This window comes from Micromesistius poutassou (genome assembly GCF_964030765.1).
Source record: "Micromesistius poutassou genome assembly, chromosome: 12".
Taxonomy (NCBI): Eukaryota; Metazoa; Chordata; class Actinopteri; order Gadiformes; family Gadidae; genus Micromesistius; species Micromesistius poutassou.
Window position 1 is genome coordinate 16,581,106 of NC_140282.1, and position 26,562 is coordinate 16,607,667.

The 26,562-nt window shown below is 44.3% G+C and overlaps 2 protein-coding genes across 2 annotated transcripts in view; one reads left to right on the forward strand and one right to left on the reverse strand.

The window, feature by feature from the left end:
- Nucleotides 1-147: 147 nt before the first annotated feature.
- Nucleotides 148-6,378, forward strand: sord (sorbitol dehydrogenase). The gene is made up of 9 exons (XM_084476090.1): nt 148-273; nt 359-392; nt 527-691; nt 2,323-2,482; nt 4,705-4,823; nt 5,015-5,080; nt 5,372-5,550; nt 5,631-5,752; nt 6,052-6,378. Exons 1-9 carry the CDS (start codon nt 223-225, stop codon nt 6,215-6,217), a joined length of 1,062 nt encoding a protein of 353 aa, XP_084332216.1. The 5' UTR covers nt 148-222; the 3' UTR covers nt 6,218-6,378.
- Nucleotides 6,379-8,442: 2,064 nt separating this feature from the next.
- The window catches only part of apba2b (amyloid beta (A4) precursor protein-binding, family A, member 2b), a gene marked incomplete at both ends in the record, with an annotated part of 18,479 nt that continues 359 nt past the window's right edge, over nt 8,443-26,562 (reverse strand). The window contains 14 exons of the mRNA XM_084476367.1: nt 8,443-8,514; nt 9,184-9,324; nt 10,127-10,246; nt 10,536-10,748; nt 11,452-11,631; nt 11,899-12,084; nt 12,812-12,898; nt 14,720-14,755; nt 16,954-17,099; nt 18,329-18,365; nt 18,565-18,645; nt 20,408-20,833; nt 20,879-21,372; nt 26,006-26,562. The exon at nt 26,006-26,562 is cut by the window's right edge and continues 359 nt beyond it. Of these exons, the coding sequence (XP_084332493.1) occupies nt 8,443-8,514; nt 9,184-9,324; nt 10,127-10,246; nt 10,536-10,748; nt 11,452-11,631; nt 11,899-12,084; nt 12,812-12,898; nt 14,720-14,755; nt 16,954-17,099; nt 18,329-18,365; nt 18,565-18,645; nt 20,408-20,833; nt 20,879-21,372; nt 26,006-26,562 (2,776 nt within the window). The remainder of the gene's footprint in view (nt 8,515-9,183; nt 9,325-10,126; nt 10,247-10,535; nt 10,749-11,451; nt 11,632-11,898; nt 12,085-12,811; nt 12,899-14,719; nt 14,756-16,953; nt 17,100-18,328; nt 18,366-18,564; nt 18,646-20,407; nt 20,834-20,878; nt 21,373-26,005) is intronic.

A 26,562-nucleotide genomic window follows, 5' to 3' on the forward strand; every position in this document is an offset into this window, starting at 1 on the left:
AATTCAGTATCCTGAAATTACGTCCACCCCCTTGTTGGGAAATGGAACAGCTCTCGACTGCTGCACCAATCACGCACCTTGTTGTGATACAGGGACATGAACTTTGAGCTCTTCCTATTTGGACATAAAAATAAACTGAAGTTGTGCAAATCCTGACTTGGGCCACTAACGACCAGTTGCATCAGGTCCACTATACGTCTGCCTTTCAGATATCCTTTTGATATGGAGAACAATCTTTGCGTTGTGCTGCATTCACAGGGGGACCTCAGATTGGTACAGAAACAATGCGTTTTTACTAGTTTGTTCTTTGTATTCTTCCCTGAATTGATTTAATTTTGCAATCCCATATCGCCCACAGGAAGAGCGACCAATCCCCGAACCTGGACCTAACGGTTAGAAGCAATGGAGGTTGCACAACGGATGCACTTTTTTTTTATGTCAATGTTCACATCGCAATCAACATTTAGTGAACTATTTGTGTCGTTTTGTGTATTTTTTACCCATGCCATGCTGCTGTGTTTTCTAGATGTGTTACTGCGGATGCATTCGGTGGGGATCTGCGGCTCTGACGTGCACTACTGGCAGCACGGGCGGATCGCGGACTTTGTGGTGAAAGAGCCAATGGTGCTGGGGCACGAGGCCGCTGGGACCGTGGTCAAGGTCGGCTCGGCAGTCAAGCACCTCGACGTTGGCAAGTAAAGCAGCAGTTCAGAATCTAAATAAACAAACAATGTCACAGCAGGTTTGCAACTCTATGTTGGTGATTCATTTTAAATCATAGTTTTAGTTGTTGCATCTTATAAAACCCACACAAACCTACAGTAGAGATGTGACAGAAGATAATAATGATGTTATCTTATTTTCCTACTTTTCCTAAAGGTTGAAATGTCATACAGTGATGTATTTTGAACTACATGTGTAGGCAAGTGTTCCCCAACCTTTTTTTCTGGGGACCCATTTCTTCAATTCTTCTTTAATTACAAACCATCGTGACCCAATTCACAATAGGCCTTATCGATAAATTTGTGCATAAATGAACATTCCTGGCCATTTTTACTGCCATTTCCGCATCACAAAATATATGATCTTACACCAGCCATTTCGAAGAGATAAATGACAACTTTGTTTTATGCACTTGCTACACATGTTAAATACTTTATAAATGAGACCAAATGAATGCATTTAGGCGGAGTTAACAGGCTATCTCATTGTTTTTATTTCCTCTCATCGGTGAAACACACACAATATACGCTAGCCTTTCATACTAGATTCAATGTTATGAGTACAATTATAAGAACAATTCGAACATTCAGTACTATCAAAAACATGCTTCTTGTTGAAAGTTTTTTTAAATACTCATGCCGAGCAGGTAGGCTTGTGTTTAAGTGCAGCTATTGTTATCAAACATTCAATCAATCAATCAATCAATCAATTCGAACAGTCAACAATCAATTTGTTAACCACATAAGTTAAGATAAGATAAAACTTTATTAATCCCCTGGGGGAGAAAGTCGGGTGTTTCAGCAGCAAGGAGTAGCAAGGAGTAAGTAAGACAAGTAAGTCAAGATACTGTCGAGACAGATACAAAATAAGTCCAAAATAAGTATAAACGGAATAAAAAAAGAAAAATAATAAACATATAGTAAGTAAATGTATGGTGTAGTAATTCACAGTATTCACAGTATAAACATCAGGTCTATTGTACGTCAACTCTCATTAAGCACATTATGTGCTATTTACCTGGCTAATGTGATAGGTGGGCCTGCTTGCTTTTTAGTACTGAATTCCAGTCCAGTGTACAAGCAACCTGGTCTCCTAGTGGTCCTAGTAGTCACATGATGTCACACAAATGCATTGGTTTAATATTGAATTAATTAAATAAAAAATAAAATATATATATATATAAATAAATAAATATACAATTATTTAGTCATAATATTATAAGATGTAGCTATGTAGTTTATCGTTATAACAAGATCTGTATCTGACCATTGACCATATTTACTTATTTAAGAGCGGTAGGTGTTTTGCTTTACATTGCAAGAGAAAATCTTGTGAGAAACGATATTTTCACATCGCTTGCCCTGATTGGCGAATGCTTGAGAATGCAGGAGGCGTACATTCTCGGCCGTGGTATTGTGTACAGCGGTGACAATTCCACTAGGAGACCGGGTTGGTACAAGAGGATAGCGCAACAAGCATATCGGGTGCAGCATTTAAAAAAATTAATTTACATTTATTGTGGCGACCCAATTAAAATCTCCTGTGGGTCGCGGGACGACTCGACTTTATGTTGTGTGTAACTGTGTATATATTCCCCAGGGGACCGGGTGGCTGTGGAGCCAGGGGTTCCTAGAGAAATGGACAATTTCTTAAAATCTGGACGCTACAACCTGTCACCCTCCATCTTCTTCTGTGCCACGCCCCCCGACGACGGCAACCTCTGTCGATACTACAAGCATTGTGCCGACTTCTGTTACAAGTGAGGACCCCCTCACACCAAAACGCCGCCCTGTTGAGATACAGAGCGGTGCGTTTGTGTGTCTTACTGTCGATGTTGGATTGTGTGTGTGACGTATGTGTGTGACGTGTGTGTGTTAGACAGGAATGTGGAGTAGATTTCAATTGTTCCTTCTGGTTGTGAGTGAACGCTGGCGCATCTGGCTGCCGCTACTCCCTGGTGTCGTCACTGTTTGTTTGTTCAAAGTATTTTCTTTTTACGCTATCCGTGTGTTTTCCTCTTTGTGTGTTTTTATATATCTTATAACTGCAAGTTTGGATCCCTCATCACATCGTTATCACTTGCAAACTGCTGGAATTATTTCATTCATCTGCTTGGATCACTAGGCTCGGTCAAAGAGACTGCTAAAGTGTTTGCCAAAGTGATGTGCTGCTGCCAGGCCTCCCATTTTCCCCAGTATTGCTTTATGCGTGCCCTCAGGAGTGATCCACTAACACTGTTCATTGGTAAGTCTCTGCTTGTTTTGTGAGAGAGTTCTTTCCTATTGAACTGTTGTAGCTGTTCTAGGGTTCTGGCCATCTCCGTTGCCTGTCCCCTAGACTGCACAGTGTTGTCCTGTTGGCTAACGTGTTTAGTTTACAGAGACTGGGTCTGGAGTGTATGGGAGTGTATCTGCTGTTGTGTTTGGTGCACTTGTCTGGACTGAGCCGGACGGTGTCCTGCTCCCCCTTCCTAATGTATGTAGAAATTGTGACGCTGCTCTGTAGGGGTGTAACGATACGCGTATTCAAACCGAAATATTTCGGTACGGGTTCAGTGCACGGTTTGATGCACGTTTCATTTCGGTACGTACCAAAAAAATAAAATTAAATCAAATTAAGTTTTTATTGATTATCACACACTCTGTTAGAATCTTGTCCTGTCCTGATGTTTTGTGTTGAGGACCACAATGAAAATAAGTGCTGGACTTTATTGTGTTTTTATCCTCAATTGTATTTGATGTCTTTTCATTTGTGTAAGGCATTTGTTTGATACAATTTAATAAATCAAATTAATCTAATTGTTTAATAAAATAATAAAAACTTCTGTACCGAAAAACATACCGAACCGTGACACCCCTACTGCTCTGGCATATTATCCACGAGCTAGGGCACTTACGCTACGGAAAGACTAAGGCCCTGTCTCAATTCTCTCCCTTCCCCTAGATTTGAGCCCTAACCCTAGATTTTGCGCGTTCCCGCGAAGGGGTAGGGTATCCCAATACTTAAGCAAGGGGGGAGTGTCTATTTTCCCTTAAAATCAACCCTTGAACACTAGCCAGCTCGGGAGCTGACTTGCAGCTAAGGGCGTTCAAAGCAAGTGTTCTTGTTAAGGGGAGAGAAATGGGACTGGGCCTACTTATCCGCACTGGCTCCTCTATGACTCATTAACCTATCTCCACCGCCTTGGGAACAAGGTCTACAAAATCCCTGATGCGCTCCGTGCACACCAACATCTCTGTCTACTGCGGTGTCCTAAATACATACACAGGGGCTCTGGTCGGAACATTGTATGCAACCACCACCCCTAACAACAACAACATTGATTCACTCTGGAGTTCATCTCGTAGAGCGATGCGGCCTGTTGCGCGGTAGCTCAGGAGGTAGAGCGCGTTGGCTGGTAACCCGCAAGGTTGCGGGTTCGATCCCCTGCTCCTCCTAGCTGAGTGTCGAGGTGTCCCTGAGCGAGACGCCCTCACCCTAACTGCTCCTGACGAGCCCTGCGTGGTCGACTCCGCCGTCGGTGTGTGAATGTATGCATGAATGGGTGAATGTCAGTCAACACTGTAAAGTGCTTTGACTAAAAGCGCTTCATAAATGAGGACCATTTACCATTTACCATAAAGTTAACAAAAGCCCCCCTGGACTACCCTGCCTCTAGAAGTGGCAGTTTGCTTTGCTTAATGTGCGTTCTCTTAAATAAGAAAGCACCTTTTATCAATGATGTGATTACTGATGCTGGCATTGATTTACTGTGTTTAACTGAAAAGTGGCAGATACCAAAAGATTTTATTACATGAATGAAGCTACTCTGCATTTATGCAGAGTAGCATAAATGCATAAATGGGTACATTTATGCCTTTAAATGTACCCAGTCTGTAAAAGGCTAATCAAATGTATCACTATTGTTAATTGTTCAATTCAATTTGTACATTTCGTTCAGACAGTGAGGAACTGGCTTTTCATTTGTCAAATGGTGTCCAGGCTCCCCGACAACGTGACCTTCGAGGAGGGTGCGCTGATTGAACCATTGTCAGTGGGAATCCACGCTTGTCGCCGGGCAGGGGTCACCCTCGGAACAACCGTCTTAATCTGTGGCTCCGGTAAGATCACCAATCAATCAATCACATCAAAGTCAATTATGTCCACATTCTAATCCTTGAGCAAGGTGCCATTACTGCTACAGTGGGGAAAATAAGTATTGAACGCGTCAACATTTTTCTCAGTAAAGATATTTCCTTTTTTTTTTTTTTTTCTTTTCTTTCACCATTGTGTTGTTCTCCTACACTACCAGGGCCTATTGGGCTGGTCTGTTTGCTTGTGGCCAAAGCAATGGGTGCCTCTGTGGTTGCCATCACAGGTAAAAAAAAAAAATACACTTAATACATTAATATTAATACACCCCCTTGTTACAGCTGTTTCCTCAGTAATAAACTAATTTGTACTGCACTTATTTGTACTTATTTTTCACCTTTTTTAACCAGGTAGGTTGGTGTCATTTAGATCTATTTCATAATATAGACCTGGCCAAGACAGAAGTATACAACAAAACACAATAAAACATTCACTAAAGAAGAAAACACAAAAAAATATTAGACAGAATTGTTTGCACATTAGTGACATTGGCCTTCATTGAACCTGCTCTCCTTAGATCTGTCCTCGGAGCGTTTGGAGATGGCCAAGCGGGTAGGGGCTGATTTTACCCTGTTGGTGACGAGAGACGACTCCGCACAGGAAGTAGCCCAGCGCGCGGCAGGAATGCTGGGAAATCAGCCCCACGTAACCATCGAGTGCACCGGAGCGGAGAGCAGCATACAGACCGCCATCTACGTATGTATCTATCTTACTGGAAATGTCTTAAATAGCTAGGTAAGGTAACGATTGATGACTTGCTGGTTTTGTTGCGGTAGGCCACCCGGTCCGGCGGCGTGGTGGTCCTGGTGGGTCTGGGTGCAGAGATGGCCAGCGTTCCGTTGGTCAACGCCGCGGTCCGTGAGGTTGACATCCGCGGGGTGTTCCGCTACTGCAACACGTAAGCTAACCCGGACTCATCCTGGATGGTGTTGTGGTGCGTTCGAGATGCAGATCGTACACCACCTGCATTGTTGAGTTGCAAAGTGGGAAGTCTCCCAGCTTTCTTGTGACATTTCACAGAGGCACACCACCGTTTGGTCGTATCCACTCGGGCTACTGAGAGTCCACCGAGTTCAGCGAGGTTAACCGTACGACTAAACAAACAAAGATGGCTGCGCCCCGTAAAGAGATGTATTTTCTTGTCATGATATGATATGTTGTCTCAGTAATGGGTGTTGTTTTGGTGTGTGTCGCCAGCTGGCCCATGGCCATCGCCATGCTGGCGTCGGGGAAGGTGAACGTGAAGCCACTGGTGACCCACCGCTTCCCTCTGGAGGAGGCCGCCCAGGCCTTTGAGACCACACGCCAAGGTCACGGGGTCAAGGTCATGCTGAAGTGTGATAAAAGCGACCAAAATCCATGATGATGCTGGAAGACAGTATAACAGCCACTAACCCTAACCCTTACCTCTGAAACAGAATAAATGAATTACATTAATAAATGTTTAGTAAATACCATGTGATCCCATTTGTTTACTTACCTGCATTATTTAATCAGACAGTAAACATCAAGACTAGTGATGGATTTCATGATTCGTTTCCTTTATTCAGTTTGCGTCGGTCAGTTCGCCAAGAAGAATCATTCAGAATCGTTTGATTGTTCAGTCGCATTTCCGGTTGCGTGAATCATGGAGTGCACAGTTCTCAGCTGAGTCGGTCAGACTCAGCTCCTCCCTCGTTCTCATTCTCAAACGAATCACGATCGTGCAATGGTGCAAACGGTCATCAATCAACACAACATTAACATTAACAAAGTTCCTTTCAGCTGAGGAGCACTTCATGTTTGGAACTCTTGTGACGTCTCAGTCCTCGAGTCTTCACCACTTAACACAGTCAGTGAAAGAACAGCGACTCGCGAGTCAGCGACTAGTGGGTGGGTCTGGGAGTCGAGACTCTGAGAACAAACGATACGAATGATACGAACGAGACAGAACTGAAACGGGGAATCAGGTTGGTTTGTTCTTGTTAAAGAGTTGTTCATTCAAACTGATTTGGTCGCAAACGACCCATCCCTAATCGAGACAGTCTGGCCGGTTGTTTCCAAATCTGCTGGTTGCGATTGCTTGAAATGCATATTGTGGGAGATGCTGTCATATAAGCTAAATGTGTTAGATTCATTCTCAATGACCAAGAACAGCCTAATGACTCTTTGACAAAAGCAAATTACTACCATCAACTTAATTGGGACATAACTTGCAGATGTTGATGGATAACATCTGCAATAATGATACACATTACACTGCATAACAATGTTATAAGTTTGGAGCCCAAAAAGGGTTTGGAACCAAAGATTAAATAAACATCCAGGTAAACAGTCAAATTGGTTTTGGGTTCCATTTTATTATCTTGCAGAAATTACTGATAGTTATTTAAGAGGCATGCACACAGATCATGTTTGTATGCGTAGGGTTTAAATCATTTTTTTTCTTTATAAGCCATAACTCCAAAGTAAGTAGAACAGGTTTTCTTTCTGTCACAGTGTGCAATTAAACAGCTCTTTGTTTCTCACACTCTTGACAGGAAGTTGTGTGCTAGCAGGTACTAAAACATGAGTGAGACATGGGCACAATATTAGACATGTTGATCCTCATGTAAAGACATTATTGTACTGCCGATGACAACAGAGCGCACATAAAACAATACATACACAGTACACTCCTCCCCCCCCCCTCCCCCCCAAGAAACACAACAAATCAGCACACATACCCAGATACAGAAACATACACACAGACACACACACACACACACACACACAGATTAGTCACTTAAAAGGAAGGTTCTAACTTTTTTCATTTTCAAAAGCATGACCTCGATGTCAATAGTGAAGTTTTTATTGTAAATGTTTTTTGTTTTGTTTTTGAAGGTGCATTGCATCTTATTGAAACGAGGTGTCACCCATCCATTCATGGAAAAGGTAAATTATGTGCGGATCCCTTTTGCGATGTCCAATCCAGAGTTGGACAATTCTTCTATTGGCCTAAACTGTAGCAGTAGTAGTAGTAGTACCATCTGTAACAAAAATTAGCCTCTGCTGGGACCCTCTTGTCCGTCTGCAGGTTAGCACGTAAGCATACGTAGAAACTCATTGGCGTGACGCTTCCGCACCGTGGGTTCACTGTCCGGTTCTGAAATCTCATTAAATAAAGTCACAGCGCGCCTGTGTTTTCCGGCTCACCTATTTACACACAACCCTTTCCTTTCTTTGTTGTTTGACCTTCGACCTTCCTCTCACACAGACGTCAGCCACTATATTTACACGGTTAAAATAAATAAACAACAGAACAGACATCGAGACAGTAGAAGCACAGGAAAATTATCGCACTCCCAACAGACAGTAGAACATAAATATACTAAGATGCCCTGCTCGTTCTCAACCACCTGATGTGTTGACGACGTCATCACTCCCGGCATTTTCGATGAGGAGAGCGTGGGTGTGGGAGGCCCTTAACATGGTTGCGCAGAAAGGGTCTGTTTTGTTGTCCAGGAGAAAAAGCTGTCCTTAATGGTCCGCTCGGGTTGCACCTTGGGATCGTGAAGACCAATCCTAGCTGTCGGCTTGATGAGTGTCGCATGGTCCTTCCCCCTTCCTTCAAATGAACATTGGTGTTTCCTGTCCAGTGAGCAGTCTGAACATGGCGGCTGGCATCGTCTTCATGTGGATCTGCCGAGCAGGGAAACATAGTCAACCTCTCAAACTAAAATGTAAATTCAGTAAAGTCAGTTTTATGTGGCTATCCATTGATCACAGTTCTAGTCGCAAAGGGCTTCCCAGGCCCACACAATACGACAACCCCTTAGCCTTGCCCTCTAAAGGATAAGGACAAGGAACAACTATCCCTTTCCGGGGATAGTTTGGAGGGCATAAGTGCCACAAGGGGCTGATATAATGGGATGTAACTCTCTAAGTCTGCGTTGAATAATAAAATGACCTCCTCCTGTCCTTTCCTAACCCCTTTTCCTTGACCTCGATGGAAAACATCATGAGGTCAAGAAGTATTCATAAGGATTTTGAAAAGGGGAATCTGCCTACACACACCTTACACAATACAGCAGCAGAGGCCACCGCAGTCGTTCTAGGGGTAAATCTAGGGGTAAATGGGGTGGAATTCAGTTGGGTGCAATCTGCATCCTCACCTCTAGCTGCTACTAAATTCTAAACACTGGACCATTTTTTTTGCAGACACTCGAAACTCGACCGACAGGTGACGTATTACTGGTTCCTTTGACCAGTTTGATGTGGGAAAACGCTCATATCAGTCTCATTGACCAATGCCCTATTCTGTCTAGATTGGAGAGCAGGATGCTTTAGGTGCATCTGTGTGTCTCTAACCTCTCCCACTGAGTTGGAGAGGGCCTGGACGATCTTCTCGTGGGCGGTGGCGACCACACTTTGACCGTTGATCTCGATGATGCGGTGTCCCACGCGGACCCCCCCTCTCTCCGCGATGCCCCCCCGCATCAAACTGCAAATCTGTACGTTTAGACAAAGAAACAACGTTACACTCATCGGCTTGGTTTGCTAAACATATATTGTAATAAGAAGATAGTAAGTAAGTAAGAAGATATTTTTGTACTTTTTTTATTATAGTATTGTATATATATAGTATATAATATTGGTGCTTTGCTTACTTCAGTTTCTCTTCTCATACTTGATTCATATCTCTACCGACGGCCTTCGTTATAGAATGCCATTTGAGTCAAAATTTTATGAATAAATAAATTGATAAATATGGCTATGAAATAAATGAGGCAATACATTTATAACTAAATATAGATATATAAATGAGTCAATATTAAAAAGGATGTTTTTCAGAAGGACTACATTTATTATAAATTTATATACAAAAAATTAAAAAATTAAATAAATTCTGTAAACGCAGCTCTGGAGAACTGCTCTTCTACAGTGCCTCTCTGGCATAAAGGCTGCCAATGCAGTGGGGCTACATATTAAAATCCATACATTCTCCACTGTGTATAAGCTCATGGTGTTTAAGACCTTGCTGTCTGTCACTGAGAATCTGCACAAATATCTCCAGAGTGAAACAGTGGACCTGGCAAAGGCTGTAGAATAAAATGGAGCTGTCTGTGTAACTCTTAAACAGATGCGCACAGATGAGGATGCTGCTAAGCTGTATGATACAGTTTTATGTATCTGATAAATAAATCTTTGTTGCTCAAAAGTGTTACTAATATGTTTTAAATTAAGTTTTGCAAATCAAAACTGTTAAAGAAAGCTTTTTGTTGAATGTGGGCTGCTTGACATGTTTACTCACAATGCCATTCTGCACACTAAAGCCCAGCTGGTATTTGAGGTCTGGTCGCTTAATTAGGACCGTTGTCACAGGAGGACAGCTGACGATGTTCAGTTTCACCTGCATCTGGTTCTTCAAGCCCTGCAAACACACACACACGCACACACACACCTTACCATAAATGAGGGGAAGGGTTAGGCATTTTTTAGTTAGTTCATGCTGTTTGTTGAGTCTGTTCATCGTCATCATTATTTAAAGTAGACATAGTAGATATGCAGTGGTGGACTTTGCTGCCGCATCTTCATGGACTGGACGTCATGGACCTCAAATGGGACATTTCACCCAGCTCATACATACTTTAGTCCTACCTGAACAGGTAAACCCTACCTGAACAGGTGTGTGTCTTACAGGTAGAGGTGCGAGCCGTTACCTTGATGATGCCTTGGCAGGTGGCCAGCGGTAGCCCCACCAGGCTGGTGTTGTTGATGGACATGATTTGGTCGCCGATGCCGAGCTTCCCGGAGCGCGCCGCCGGCCCGGCGTTCATCATGTTGGCCAGGATCACCGTCGGCAGTATGGACCCCCACCCCGACTCCACGATCACCACACCCAGGATCTCCCCTTTGCTCTTCTCCAGCTGCAGCTGATGGGAGATGGCGAAAGAAGGAAAGGGTTAAAGAGGCACAAGATAGCCGGTCTATGGCCACCCAGGGCGTAATGGTTCTAAACCCTGGTGTATACTTGGAGGGGTGCACGTAAGCTATGGTGGTGGACATTTTTGGCAACATCAGTATTGTAGAGCCCCTGTGGCAGCTATTCGACCCCAGAGGAATAAATTAAGCTTTAAAGTCTTGAGCCATAATTACGTCTGGGAAGAAATTCAGCCTCTTCAAGCATCCTGGCACTATCAAAATGGGATATTTCTATGGCAATCTGTCTTGGCTTTAAAATAAAGGACGCTCAACCTGTCGTGATCTCACATCCACGCCGTGTGCTGTATCTGCTTTATCATGGATCAACAGACTTAGCATTGTAAAATGCTAGATGTCTGTGTTGGAAAAAAAATATTTGGTCAAGGTTCAACAGTCTACGTCCACATGTTACAGTGACAGGTTGACAGACAAAGATGGCTGTTCTGTTAAAGGGATATGTTAAACCTATACTGTGACATAACCATAAAGAGATAGCACTTTTTTCCTCCAATGGAAATGCAAACCACTACCACAATTATCCATGAACAACTTTTAAGTTATACATTTCACATAGGCTACGTCTCAATTCAGGGGCTGCATCCTTCGAAGGACGCATTTGAAGGCCGCTTGCGTCACAGCGGCGCCTCAACCAACCTCTTTGCAGTTCTCAGAGTTGGAAAAGTGAATGAGGTCATCGTTGTACATCTCCTGGGTGTTGATGACATCACTGTACTGCTTCTGACTCAAGTCCTCTGGGTTGATGCCGTTGGCTCTCAGAAACTCCTGGTAGGCCACACTGAAGGCCTGGCCGATCGACTGGGCTATGAGCTGAGCCTGCAAAGACAGAGAGGGAGAGAGGGATATGGTTTCACCTATGTCCTGTTCTCATCCTCCTCCTTGCCAGACCTCTGTCTAACACCCTACTGTTGATATTATCAAAAAACATTAACTGTAATTCACTAAGTCACTGTAAGTGAGAAGTAAAAAAAAATACACAATACACATAAAAATGACTATAGTGTTGAATAGTAGTACCAAATGAAAGCACAAACAAGTGTGCTCTACTGTGTAATGAGCTAAAAGTTCCACATTCCCACTTACGTCCTCAGACTCAAAGACGTGGCAGATCATTTTGTACTGTTTCTTGGTCTCGGGGGCCCCTGGCGTTGTCTCAATGCAGTCCTGAGACGCCATGCGCGGCATCCTCCGCCGCGCCATGAGCACCACGATGTTCCCGATGTCAGCGATGTAGGATATGGTGCGCAGCGCGTTGTCCATCATCGTTTCCTTCAGACGGAGCAGTGAGTTAAAACCTCTAACAATCCTTTGCTGAACCCTCATTGTATAAAGGATAGGACCGCAGTATTAAAGGGCAGACTGTACCTGTGATAAAAACAGAATGTAACTGTGATAAAGGATAGACTATAGCTGGGTCAAAGGACCTATTGTAACTGGGAAAAAGGACAGACTGAAACTTTGATAAAGAACACACTGTAGATGTGATCAAATGCAGATTGTAGCTTTGATAAAAAACTGTCTGCGATAAAGGATAGACTGCTATTGTGATAAAGGACACACTGTAGCTGTGATGCTAAACTGTAGCTTTACTTGAGCGAAATACATTTTTGTCTGATTACAATCTGCGGCTCACTAGAGGGAAAAGTCCCTCAGTCGGAATGAGCCTAATGTGAACATATCAGAATTGGCATGCTATCTATTCGGACCCATTTTATTAAACACAGAACATAACCTAAATTAAAATCTTCAGCCGTGCGCTGTCTGTCTACTACGGCAACTATACAGCGCTGCTGCTCCGTGGCTCGCCTGATGTGCGACCCACTTTACAAGAATGAAGCTCTGTTGTACCCGAGTCCAATCTGAAACCTACTGAGTTTCTCTGAACAGCACGACCGTGACATTTAGGCTGGTGGATTGGACGTGGTTGAATTTCAAGTCAACCGAGAATTTCAAGCAAGAAGTGTGTGTTTGTGTGTGTGTGTGTGTGTGTGTGTACCTGGGAGTCTGCGTTCAGAACTTTTATCCGCTGAGTGGAGATGAAAAGATCCACCTCGGTCATTGTTTGGGTGTCTACCTCCGCACTCTGTGAGCGTGCACACGCACACACACACACACACACACACACACACACAAACACAGACAAACACGCACACACATCAACATCAACAGGTTACATCACATACAGTATATATATAATATGTAGACACATTCTATACAGTAATATATGTTATCATGACAATGAGATTAGCTTGAGGCCGCAGGCATGAATAAATCTAGATGGGCCCTGGCCAGGTGGTGCTCTGCTCATTGCTAACACTGGTAACACTGCTAATTGATGCATGTGTCACGCCTTGCCCTGCTAATTGTTGCATACATTTCCTCATCGTTTCCTGTTTTACCACGTCTTACTTATATCGCCTCTCGTTTCAGATACTTTGATCCGAGAAGTTTCCTGCTTCTGTAGTTGACCTCCATCTCCTCGATTGTTTTCACTTGTCCCTCATTGTCATTCCCCTCCTAGTATATTTAGTCAGCATGTTTCTTTCCTCCTCTTTATTTATCTGGATGATATCCTGATCTTCTCCCCTGATGAGATGACTCATGTCAAGTTCTTCAGTGCCTCCTCAACCAGCAGCTCTTCTTCCATGTTGAGAAATGTGAATTCCAAGCCAATACCGTTTTTTTTCCTGGGTTTTAATCGTCTCTGCAGACAACATTCAAATTGTTCCTGCAAAGGTCAGTGCGGTTGCTGAGTGGCCCACAGGTTAGTTCGGCGCTTTCTGGGGTTCATTTCAACAGATGCTTTATCTGAAATGTTAGCACCGCCGTTCTGATGCATGCCCTTACCTCCTCTAAAGTCACGTTTCTGTGGTCTCAACAGGTTGATCCGGCAATTCCTAAGGCTGAGGGGACTGGCCATCAAGGTGGCCCTGGGGATTTTAGTTTGTTCTTTCTTAGCATCCTGGTTCTGAAAACGTGAAGCTCGACGCCTGTTTGAGGAAAAGGGTACGACAGACCCAAATGTTCAAGTACCAGACGGCTGTCCACCTAACCGGTTGTTTGTTCCAGCATCTCATTGCTTTCAGGTTTCCATTTGGCCCACACCTCCTCTTCTCTCCAGACTCTGTTCTCAAGCAATACTTCTGGTGTCCGTGGAGAGAGAGGTTGAGGAACATGTGGCCTGTCCTGTATGCTGCTCTGGAACAAGGTCTCTTGACGCCCACCTCCTGGTCTCCTGCGCCCCGCCCCCCTGTGCCTCAATGCCCCTGGTCTGACATCTCATTGGATTTTGTCCCAGGTAACACCACCATTCTAACGGTAGTGGAAAGTTTTGCTGCATCTGCCAAGGATATGGCTGAGGCGATGTTATCCCGTGCTTTTTTCCCCCATTTCTGGAAAGCGTATTGTTCGGCTTCTCTGTGCCTCTGTGTCAGTCTCTCCCCTCTGGGTATCACCCCCAGTCCGACGGCCAGACCGCTCTGGCCGTTTGCCGTTGGGGTTGTGGACGCCAGTACCTGGTGGACTGGGAGGAGTACGGCCCTGAGGGTCCCTTTTTGGGTCTCTAAGAGCAACACTGTGGATCCAGACCTCATCCAGGACTTCCACTGCCTCCATCTTGGCCAGCCTGGGATGTCAGGTGCTGTGTGTTGTGCACTATCTGTGGTGTGTTGTCACTGTGGCCATTGGTCACGTATTCTGATTCAGTAGGTGCTTCCACCTGTTGCCATATTTTGGCCTTATGTGTGAAAAGTTAGTTTAAGCTTTGGGTAAGTGGCCATTTGTACTATTTGAGCTGGCTTCATGTTACCTCCTCTATCTAGACTTGAGGGTCCACACACACACACACAAACACAAACACACACACACACAGTGGGAGAAGCTGGTGGTCGTCACATTTACACACCGCCTTCTTCTTGATTTTGGCCGCCTTCTGAACTCTCTGACAGGAAAGCAGGCAGGTAGACAGGACAGCAGACAGGCAGGTAGAAAGGAAGTCAGGGAGGAGACAGGAAGTCAGGCAGGCAGGGAGGCCAGATACAGGAGCACCAGGAGCAAGAACAGAAGGAAGGGAAAGAAAAGAAGTAATGCTTCAATCGCTGAGCAAGAGAGGTGGACACAGAAAAAAAAAGGCCTTATTGCTGTCTGTACATGTCAGGTCATAGAAACAAGTGCCAAGCCCGTACAATTGTTAACCCTTTCCCCATATACAACAAAGACAGCTAGGTAGACAGCTAATGTACGCAAAAATTGTGTACATTAAGTGCCAGGACGTACAACATACAATAAGTGCATAAGTGGATTGTTTTTAGGAGTAAGGGAGCGGATCCTCTTCCACCGAGCGTGCCAAGTTGCATTGCCATGTTTCTACAGTAGCCCTGAACGGACAAACATTTCTAGAGAGAACTAGGGCTGTACTTTTGGGCTTAGAGTTCTAGAAGAGCGGTTTATCCCCATGGCTATGGACATCCAAATCAACTGCTGGCCAGACGGAGGTCCACACATCCATATAACCTATTGCATTACATAAAAGCGTCCTAAAAGCTTAACCATTTCTCAGATATGGACATCAAAACACCTAGCCAGATGAAGCTACAGACATCAACACACACCATGGCATTATACTACAAGTGTCCGAGAAGCTTAAGTTGGTATCCAATATGTGATACAGTTGTGCTACAACTGCACACTTTCATGTTATCAAAAGTAAAACTTACATATAACTAATATATATAACGGAATACACAACGAATTGTAAGAGATCATTTTAGGTCTACGAATTTATGTGATTGTTTAAACTGATTTATTCACAGGCTAGAGCCATCCAAAATCAACCTTGGTGCAAGTACCGGTAAAATGAATGTTTCTTTTTGCCAAACAGAAATACCTGCTGGTACCTACACATTTCAGAACATTACAGGCCACCTTAGTCATTGGAAAAGGGGGGGGGGGGGGTATTCAGTTGCAATTGGCAACATTATGTGTAATTCTACCGATGATCAAAATCAAATGGAAAAACTCATCAAATTCGATATAAAAATAGGATATAATGTAAAACAAAATACAATATGTGTGTTTGTAGAGTAGAGGTCTCAACTGCATGATTTGCTATTGTTCGTTATAATAGCATTAATTCAAAATGTTAACGTCTTTGTTGCTTTTAAAATTATAACCTTCCTTATCTCCTACTAAACAATGTAGTTCTTTCCTTGTGTACCCCTTAAATTATGAACCCTACAGCCGTTTTGTCAGGGGCGTGATATCTACTTAACTTGGTAAAACCATTTAGGCTACATTGTGTTATTTCTAATCATAACTGATGGGCCTATGGGACTTCATAAATACATCTTCCAATAGCACGACACCGTTTGAGATTAAACTAAGTGTATTCTCAAAATGAAAATATTTGCCAACAATAGAAAAAATATTTCTGAATTCTGAATTCTAATGGTTGAGGATGGTTTCTACAGCCCGGTCAGAAGGTGTAGAGTACAATTGTTATATAGCTTCACAACATTGAAGAGTAGGATAATAATAATCCATAAGGAACATATGATTACAAGAGAAAAAAACATTTTAAACATGTCAAAAGGGTGAGAGACTTTATCAATAGGACGGAGAAGAGATAGATATTAGAGAGCTGCAGCAGATTAGAGTGCAGGCAGGGGATGCTGGTCTGTAACTCTCCCTCCCTAACCTAATTGTAACAGCAGACACGTACAGCCTCAACTTCATCCCCCCTACTCAACCATCCAATCTCATGTATAATGTCACCACACTGACACCATCCCTTCATGACTGCTGACTGTAACTATGCACTCTGTCCAGGTGGTTCATGTGATGCACTGCCCCCTCCCCCACTGATCATTTTCTTTGCGTTATCACACCAAACATGTACGCATACATAAATATTACATAAATAACACTATTTCAATCTCTTAACTATACAAAACAACAGTAAGCAACCTTGCCCTCGTGCTGGTAGGTCCTTTGTGTTGTTTTTGGTGTGTGTGTGTGTGTTTGTTTTGTGTTTGTGGGTTCGTGGGTGTATGGCTGTTTTGTCTTTGTTCGTGGGTTGGTGTGTGTGCTTCTATGTGTGTGTGAAAATGTGCATGCTTGCGTTGGTGTGTGCATGCGTACCTTGACCCTGCTCACAGCCTCCTGGGCCTGCATCATGCGGATGTTCTTGGAGGGGTTTCTCTCCGACAGAAGCTGGGTGGAGCCCAGGTAGTTTGCAGCGAAGATGATCCCGTCTATCAGGTCCTCTGGCTCACAGGGACCTGGGACTGGTGGAAATGGGAGAGCAAGTGGTTAACCAATGGGGAAGAGTGGAACAAGAAGCAGACCGGAAGGAGAAGGCAAGACATGAAGTAGAAGACACAGACAAGAAGTTAGACAAAAGACAGGAAATAAAGGACAATGACATGAAGTAGAGGACAAGATAGGACGTAGAACAACATACCGAAAGTAGAGTATAGAAGAACAGAAAGGAAGTAGCAGATGCAGACAGGAAGTAGAGGACACAAACATTAAGTATAAGACAGACGGGTTGGGGGCATACCCGAGAAGAGATAATGCGTAAATGCGTGTTTGAGTAAATAACAAAGACCCTCCCCTGCCAGAAGCATAGTTGCGTCTAGGAGTATTGAGTACATCCTTGATTCGCCTAAAAAAAGGCTAAAGTTGGCAAGGCAAACCAATGGCATGGCATTTCACCATACCTTCAGGTATGGAGGAATCTCTCAAAATGTATTCATATTTGCCCCTGCCCTTAGTGTAGTGGTATGCCGTCTTCCACATGACCATGGCTTCACTGGTTCCTCGACCAACGATATCATGAGACATGGCATGAAATCAAACAATGTTTATTATTACGTATCCATTAGGCCATGGTCGCCAAGTTGTGTTGCTTGCAACTATATTGACACTTATTTTAGTGGAACTTGTACAATTAAAAATACCAATATTGCTAATAATTATAATATTTATAGAGGAGGAGACAGAAATCAGCGGTGATATGATGTAAAAGGGGCGGACTAGTCGCCATGATAAATTCTAAAATAGTAAATAGGGCTTAACTCTTCCTCATTTTATCCATACTATGCACCGATCAATAATTGGTGGACTGCAGATTGTTACCAATCCAGTTATCCAATCACTTGCTAAGTAACATCCCATGACAACAGCTATATCCTATCCTTTCGAAGGGGATCGCCTACGTAAGCCTCCTAGTAGGTGGAGCTAGGTAGCTATGCTAACTGCCAGCAGATCCTATGATACGGAGATGGGGACTCAACCCACCTGGGACACTCATCGTGTCCCAGATGCTATGGAACAGCTAGACCAGTCTTTCTCTCACTCAATCTCCTATCCTTCTAATTGTTAGTTCTATCATCTGCCAAGAACGTGTGTAGTGTTTGCCAACTTAACTTTCCAAAAAGCTTAGAATTTGTTGAGGGCCTTCCCTGTTCTTAGAATTTTTTTTTTTCCTCACTTGAAAAATGTAATATCTTACCATCAACGAAACTGGGGAAGGCTGCGGCTTTCTTGGTCTGCAGGCAGACAGACAGAAACAGAGGATTGGGTTAGGATGGTTAGGGAGATGTTTTTTTTTTTTTTTTTTTTTATTCCAAAGGCCTAGGTGAATTCATCAGGATGCAAAGTATCTTTGGTGGCCCTATGCAAAAGCATAGTCCGTATATAGCAAGAAATGGCCCTGATCACTAGTATGCGTGTTAGTATGTGTTTCACCTCAGGAACATTGTTGTTCTCCAGCGGAACGTTGAGGTCGGAACGCTGCTGTCTCCTCGGGCCCTCGCCCCTACTGCTCACCTGGAGATGCAGACAGGTAGATAGGTGGAGGTATAGTAATATAAGTAGACAGGTAGAGTTAGTTAGACAGGTGTATAAGGAGGGGTGCACATAACATAATCAGGGATACATAACGTCACTTGTTTCACTACCACACTTAACCGCGTAACTAACTAACTGTCAGGTCATCAAAACAAAACAACATGTGTATCTTGTCTACTTTCGCCACCTGCACCTGGCGTTTCACCACCTGCAAAGAAAAGGCAAACAGAAGAAAATATATTTTTTCCGAAAAGTGTCTCCAAGATGTGCCGTGGCTCGAAACGATTGATGAGCGCACTGAAATGTGCATTCATGTGCGCTGTGTGCGCTGCGCACGTGTCCGTTACTGTGAGAAGTTCAATCGCTCCGTGGTCAAGCTGCTGCAGTTGTATTTACAAAAAGGTGGAGCAAAAAACACTGCTGCGCTTAAAGATCCCATGGCATGCTACTTTATGAAAGATGTTCAAGAAATTCAAGAAATTGGCCATGTTCTGTAAATATTCTATGTATAAATATTATACATAGATATCTATATCATATAATATATATTATCACGGCCAAAATCTGTGTGTACCTTCAGACCATATCATGTCATCGGGTTCTCCGACGTCTGGTTCTTCCACTTCCACATCAATCTAAAGTAGACTGAACCGCGACATGGAGGAGAAAGGGATTGTTGCCTGCGATAGTTGACTGCGATTGTCTCCCGCAGGAGCCCCGCTACCCACTCCCGCGGCGGTGGTGCCTCACGGCGGTGGGGCTCCAGCGGGAGACAATTGCGGGCAACAATCCCTTTCTCCTCCATGTCGTGGTTCATGTACTTCAGGGAGTCAAAGCAAAAGTTCCTTTCCCCTAATTCCTTCTCAACCATGGCTGAGATAACCCCCGCTACGAGTCTCATTGTGGAAATACCAGAGACATCAGAGAACCCGACGCAGTCTAGTCTTTTCTCCAAATGCAAACTTGCCTTATTGTGTTGCATGTTATGCGCCATAACACCAACATCAGAAAGGTTATCCAAATAACAAAGAAGTGTACAACACTTGCGTTACAGTGTGTGTGTATTCACACACACACACACACATACACGTGTGGCGCTTGCACGGTCGTAGCTCATTGTCTCATTGGCGAGCCAAATTCTCTGGGTGGGCAAAGCAGAGAAAGGGGAGGTAACATGTCCCCGTATGATGACATACAGGGAAAATTCCAAATTGGCGCAATTGAGCTTTCATTTTTTCAAAGGCGAGCAGTATACCTAGTGCTTGTTTTACACCTAACGCCATTTCTAGCTACTGGGGGACCATAGGCAGGCTAGGGGAACTCATATTCATGTTAGAAAACCTCAAAGTGAAATTTTCATGCCATGGGACCTTTAAGAAGTTGTGTATTGAAAATGGGATCTCCTTTGTGAAACTGGGTATGTTTCAAAACATCAGATGTTATTAAAACGACGCCACGTGTGGAGTGCGTAGCAAACACCATCTCCTGGTACTCACCTGAGTAACTAACTAAAAAAGTTATGTGCACCCCTTTGTATAGGTAGACTTAAGAGGATAAATCTGACTGAGCTACTCTTTCTTCCAGGGAAGGCATATCGCATTCACAAACTCTTCATCAATATGAAAATTCTGTGGTCTGCGGCTCGGACGGCAAGGCGTCTTTGTTGACCATACAACAATGTGCAGCATTCTCAGCATTCCTCTAATGTTGTTGTTTTTAATACCTTTGGGGGGCTCCTCACCTCTTCCTGGGACCACCTCTGTTGCTCCTCTGCTGGGCTGCGCTGGTAGCCCTTGAAGACCCTCTGGACCTCTGGGTTGTTGTGATTACTGGGCGATAGGTTGAGGGACTTGGGGCGGCCGTTGTGGTGGTGGGGGGGCATGGCGGCCTGGTACTTGTACTCCTCAGGGCTGTGGTCGTTGCTGCTGCTCAGGCTGCCCATGCTCATACTCATCTTGATCTCAGCCACGATAAGGTCAATGTCCTCCTCAGCCTCGTTGCCTTCAGTCGGCCATGGCCTGTCCCCCTTCTCGTTAACCACCACCATCGCTTGCCGCACGGCGTCCGGAGACGGGGGCAGGGAGTTACCGTTGACCTCCTCTTGGGCGTAGTAGTCGCCGTGATAACCATCTTCCTTCTCTACTTCTTCATCGGGGGGGCCGTAGTCCTGCTCTCCCCCCTCAACCCCCATCTTTAGTGGAGGAGGATGATGATGGTGTTGGTGACGGCGGTCCAGAATGGGCTCTGGGCGACCCTTGTATATCTGCTCGTCGGGGTCTTGCTCAACCATCTCACAGCGGACCTCGCCCTCTGCCGCCTCGCACCACTCCTTCCCCCTTGCTGCCCTGTGTCTACCCTCCCCACCTCCCAGCCGGACCTCTCGGACCTGGCCGACTTCCTCTCTCCACCCCTCCTTCAGCTCTGCCTCCCTCTCCACCTCCTCCTCATCTTCTGCCCACGCTTTGTCTCTCACCCCCCCCTCACCCTCCTCCTCCACCTCCTCATCCTGGGCCCACTCCACCACTCCCTCCGGGTTGTGTTGGTCCGTGTTGGGTCTATCCTGTGGGGTGGTCTGGGAGTATTTCCTCTTATTCCCCTGATCGAGGCTGGGCTTGTTCCGGCTGCTCTCTGGGGCCTCCAGGTAGCTGTCATCTTCGGGGCAGTAGCGGATATAGTAGGTCACGCCCTCATCCTCCTCCGCCAGGCCTGTCGCCAATAACAGAGAAGAACAACAAATAAACTTGGGGTAGGATAGTACAGCTTACCACATACATAGACAAAGACCCCTGCTTTTTGATAATATGTGGAGCAGATGTTTATTTTATTTTTATTTTTTTCGGGGGGGGGGGGGGGTGGGGTGGTTGGAGCAGAGAGCAAAGCTTATTGTGTAATAAGAAATGTAACTGATATTTTTTGTTTGTTGTATTGATCATGACCACTGTTGCCAGGTTGCTGTAGCTCAGCTTGCTATATTTCTCTGGGGGTTATTGGGGATCATTGTAGTGAAGCTTAATTTAATATAGAGTAACTGGGAGTTTATCTCACACTAACTAGCTTCGGCACTGCCGTGTTGGGCAAAATAAAGAGAAAGAAGAGAGAAAGAAAGAAAGTCAAAGGTGGTGCGCAGGTTTAGTATGAGGCTGGCAAGAAGTCTTTGTGGATGCATGTGGACTGCAGCGTTAGTTTAGCAGAAAGTGGTGCAGTCTCTGATGTAGTGTTCCTTCCCTCAGCAGGACCGTTTGTTGCGGGGTGGTAGGGAGCTGACTTAATGTGCTGCACTTCATTAGCATGTATAAATCCAGCCTTTTTCCTGTGAGAGAAGGTCCATTGTCAGAGGCTAACTGTGGAGGAGATCCAAAGCAACTTTTCCCCTAGCTTCTTGATTGTCTTCTCTGTTGTGGTTGATCTCATGATACCACTACCGACACATACAGACAGGTATCATTTCTTTCATTCCTTTCTAAAACACTGGAATGTGCCATCTCTAACCAACTGTCCTATCGCTTACAAAACAATCTGCTTGACCCTCATTAGTAAGGCTTCAAGACTGCACACTCCACTGAGAAAGCTCTCCTTGTGGTGACTGAGTCGCTCCGTGCTGCCAGTGCCTCGTCCCTCTCATCGGTTCTCATTCTCCTGGACATGTCCGTGGCATTCGACACCGTGAACTACCAGATCTTCATTCCCACTCTCGCCAAACTTGGCATCGCTGACTCTGCGCTATCCTGGTTCCTACCTGACGAATCGCACCAATCAGGTCACATGGAATGGCTCCTTTTCAAAACCCTGCACTCTTGACACTGGAGTCCCTCAAGGCTCTGTACTGGGGCCCCTTCGGTTCTCCTTATATACTAGATCAGCGGTTCTCAAATGGTACGCGTACCACTGGTGGTACGTGATGCGCTATTAAGTGGTACACAAAAGAGTTTCCAAAAAATCATTCATTACTACATACATACTAGGGCTGGGCGGTGTATCGATATTTGAAATATATCGATATTTTTTCAAATGAGATATGGAACGAGACGCTATCATCAACATCGATATAGTTAATTTGTGTTGAAATTACAGCGCATTTGCTCGAAAAAAAGCCGCTCCGAGCTGCGCCTGCCGCCTGCTATTTCCTCACTCTGCTTCAGAGTCCTGTACGGGTTCGGGTACCCGCACAATTTGGATGAAATGTAATGTATTGTGTCGGACACGGGTGTGGGTCGGGTCGGACGTAGAGGATTCCAGTGATGAGGCTCCGCAGTATCGGGACGAAGTTGCTGCTTACATTGATTACAAAACACCTAAAGATGACTCTTTTGGTGTGTTATCGCGGTGGGGAGAGCACGGTCGTTGATATGATATTCAGGAGCGGAGGAGTCAACTAAAACCGTCAACAGTGGATGATGTGCTTTTTTGCACAGTAATCTAAAGCACCACGGCAAACACCAGATAGTGTATTTCCCAGGCGTTCCATCTAATGTGTCTAATTTTCCTTCGGGTGCGGGTCCGGCGTCTGTATTAATTTAAAGCGGGTCTGGGCCCAGTTTCCTGATAACGATGGATCCATGCTTGTACGATCCATCGTACGATGGATCTCACGATGCATCGTTAATTTTAGGCAAGCGTTTCCCGAAACTCATCTTAACATGAACGCACGTGCTCTGCTCTTACGACGTCGTAGGATTGTAGCTGTCCACTGTCACGGTGCTGAAATGGGCTCCCTATGAGGGGGAGATGCAGAAATGTTGTTGGATTAAACTATATTTTGTGGCAGCAAAGAAATATCTCCCCATCAAGGCCAACAGCAGAGTAGCATACGAAAAGAATAGACTAATATGAATGCTACAAATATTAAAACACAATTGATTTGGTCTAGGCCGACATATGCTATATCAGTCCTAATCCCGAACGCACCGTGCGTAGGCCTACATTGTTTCACGGCATTTTCTCCCCTGAAATAATTCCATATTACAAAAATAAAAAATAGCATGTGTCTGTGTGACAACTAGGCCTATAGCATTTATTTAAATGTGCTGATTTCTGAAACATGCTTTGCACCGCAAAGAGGGCAGACTTTCTGATTCCTGCATTCCGTTTCATTCATTCATTCAGTGATTGACGCGCCGCGCACTCTCTAGAAACTTTGGTGTCAACATTAAAAATGCAACGTTCCATTCATTCATTATCATTCAAACGCAGAGGCATTGACACGGCTATTGCTGTTGCTGGTCTAGATCGATTCCTGCCCATATTGTTGGGCAGGGGTATGTTGATGCGGGCAATGTAAGCGGGAATGGCACGCATCGATTCGCAGCATAGAAATACAGAAGCAGGATTGATGCTGAGCCACACCTGAGACTGAAGCTGACCTCCATGTATCCAGACATCGCAGGACTGTGTTTGCAGAGGCAGGCGCGCCCGTCTCATGAGGCTTATGGAAGTTCAGTTATCAGCGGGCTGGCCAACTTTCAATATTATTTGTATTTAGCCTTACATTCAAACAGGTTGTTGGTACACAGTTGTTATTCTTAATGTTCTCATTTGTTGTGTGCGTGTGTGTCTCTGTGTCTGTTCTAGTGCTACCACTTTGTACAGCTGACCACATTTGACAATAAATAATATATTTTTTAAGACTAAATGTGCCTCCGGCGTGAACTGTGTGTAGCAGAATAGGGCCGCAGGCCTACGCTACTGTAGTTTGTTATATTTTATAACATTGTTCCTAATGATGGTACTTGGGGAGACAAATATTTTCTGAGGTGGTACGTGGTATAAAAAGTTTGAGAACCACTGTACTAGTTCATTGGGCTCTGTAATCACGTCACAGTTTTTCCTATCACTGCTACGCTGATGACACACACGCTATTCCTTTCTTTCCCCACCTCAGAGAGCACCCTGATTGCAACACGCATCTCAGAATGTCATCAGCACTTGGACGACTTCCGATCACCTGAAGCTTAACCTCAACAAGACTGAGCTCCTTCTTATACCAGGGAAAGAATGCCCTCACATGGTCACTGTCAAGGACACTGCAGTATCTCCATCACCAACCACGAGAAACCTTTTTGTGGTACTGGACAATCATCCTGCAGATTTGCCCTCTACAACATCCACAAGATCCGGCCCTTCCTCACGAGGGAAGCAGCTGACCCCCTGGTCAAGCGCTTTTCATCTCCCACCTCAACTACTACTGCAACTCGCTCCTGGCTGGACTCCCTGCCTCAATGATTAAACCTTTGCAGCGTATCCAGAACGCTGGAGCATGCCTTGTGTTAAATCTACCTAAATTCTCCCATGTGACCCTCCTTTTTCCGTGACTTCCACTGGCTCCCTGTATTAGCTCGTATCAGATTCAAGAGAATGGCACTGACCTACAAGGCGGTCAATAGAATTGCCCCAGCCTACCTCCAAGCATTGGAGAAAAAAAATTGTATTTTAAAAGTAGAATATCTTGTCTGAAAAGAAAAAAATCTGAACATTTTAAGAAAGGAATGGAGTCTCTAGGGGGAAAATTGAGGAAAGAGATAGGGCCCAAAGTTTGTAGAGAATAATAAAGCAGAAGAAAGAAAGAATAAAATATTATATATATATAATATATATTATCCCGTTTATTCTACTTCTTGCTTACCAACATAATAAAACAATTCAAATACTTTAATAATTATGCTTTTTCTTATTCGTATTGCATGCTTATTAAATGTATACTCTGTTTGAGTTCATCTCCCTAAAAAAGTAGTCCCCTTTAGAACTACGGTGAATAACGTTAGCTCAACTGTAGCTAATTAGTTTCTATAGCAACCACACAAGGCTGCATCTGATCACTAGTTTAATAACGTAGTTGCTACATTGTATCTCGCTTACAAAAATCGACTGACCCTCCGATAGATTTCCGACATATTTTAGAAACTTTTTTAAACAAGGTTTATTTTTACAATGGACCTCATGTTTGAAATTTCTGTGATAGAAAAAAAAAACATAGCAACAAACAACAGCGGCGTATTGATCTACTATTTGATGACGCTGTGCTCAGTCAGCAGCAAGTACAACCGACAAGTCAGCGGGCAACCTGCCGGGTTAATGCCCTCCTCCCAGCCAATCAGAATCAAGCATTCTTAAACGAAGTAGAATAACTAATGTTAATTAATGGAAGTTTTACAAGTAGTTAAGATAAGATAAGACTATTTTATTGATCCTAGATGCAAAATATGGGTACCAGGTACAGGTAAGCAGTAGAAGTATGATAGATATTTTAAAACAAAACTACAGAAAATATGTCTATATACTCAATAGGAGAGTAATATAAATATTTAAAAAAAAATTTAATCCATAATGGGAAAAGGGTTCTTACCTTCGTCATAGTCTTCCTCGTCTTCTGAGGTGTTGTTCATGTAGTCTGAGCTAGAGTCGTCGTCCAGACTATCGTCTGCAATGTTGAAAGTTGCGGGAAAGTCCTGCACTGGAAGTTTGTGCATTGGAAGCTGATGCACAGGGACTTCTCCAACAGGAAGATCCTGCATGGGAAGGTCACACACAGGAAGTTCAGGCACCAGACGGTCATTCAGAAGCTCGTGCTCCGTTGTGGGCGGTGTTAGCGGTCGGTATCCTTCCAGCTCTGGTTCTGGTTGATTGCAAGACTGAGGTTCAACCACATCCGCCTTCTCTTCTGGTTGGCTGCAATACTGAAGCCTCAATCTGTCCTCAACCTCCTGTTCTGGTTGGCGGCAATGCTGAAGCTCCGCCCCTTCCTCCTCCACATTCTGTTCTGGTTGGCTGTAGCAGTTGGGGTTGACCACGTCCACTTCTACCTCATTTTCTGTTTTTCTGTTGTACGGAGGCTCCACTCCTCCCTCCTCAAACTCCTGCTCTGGTTGGCTGTAGGATTGAGGATTTACTTCACCCACTTCC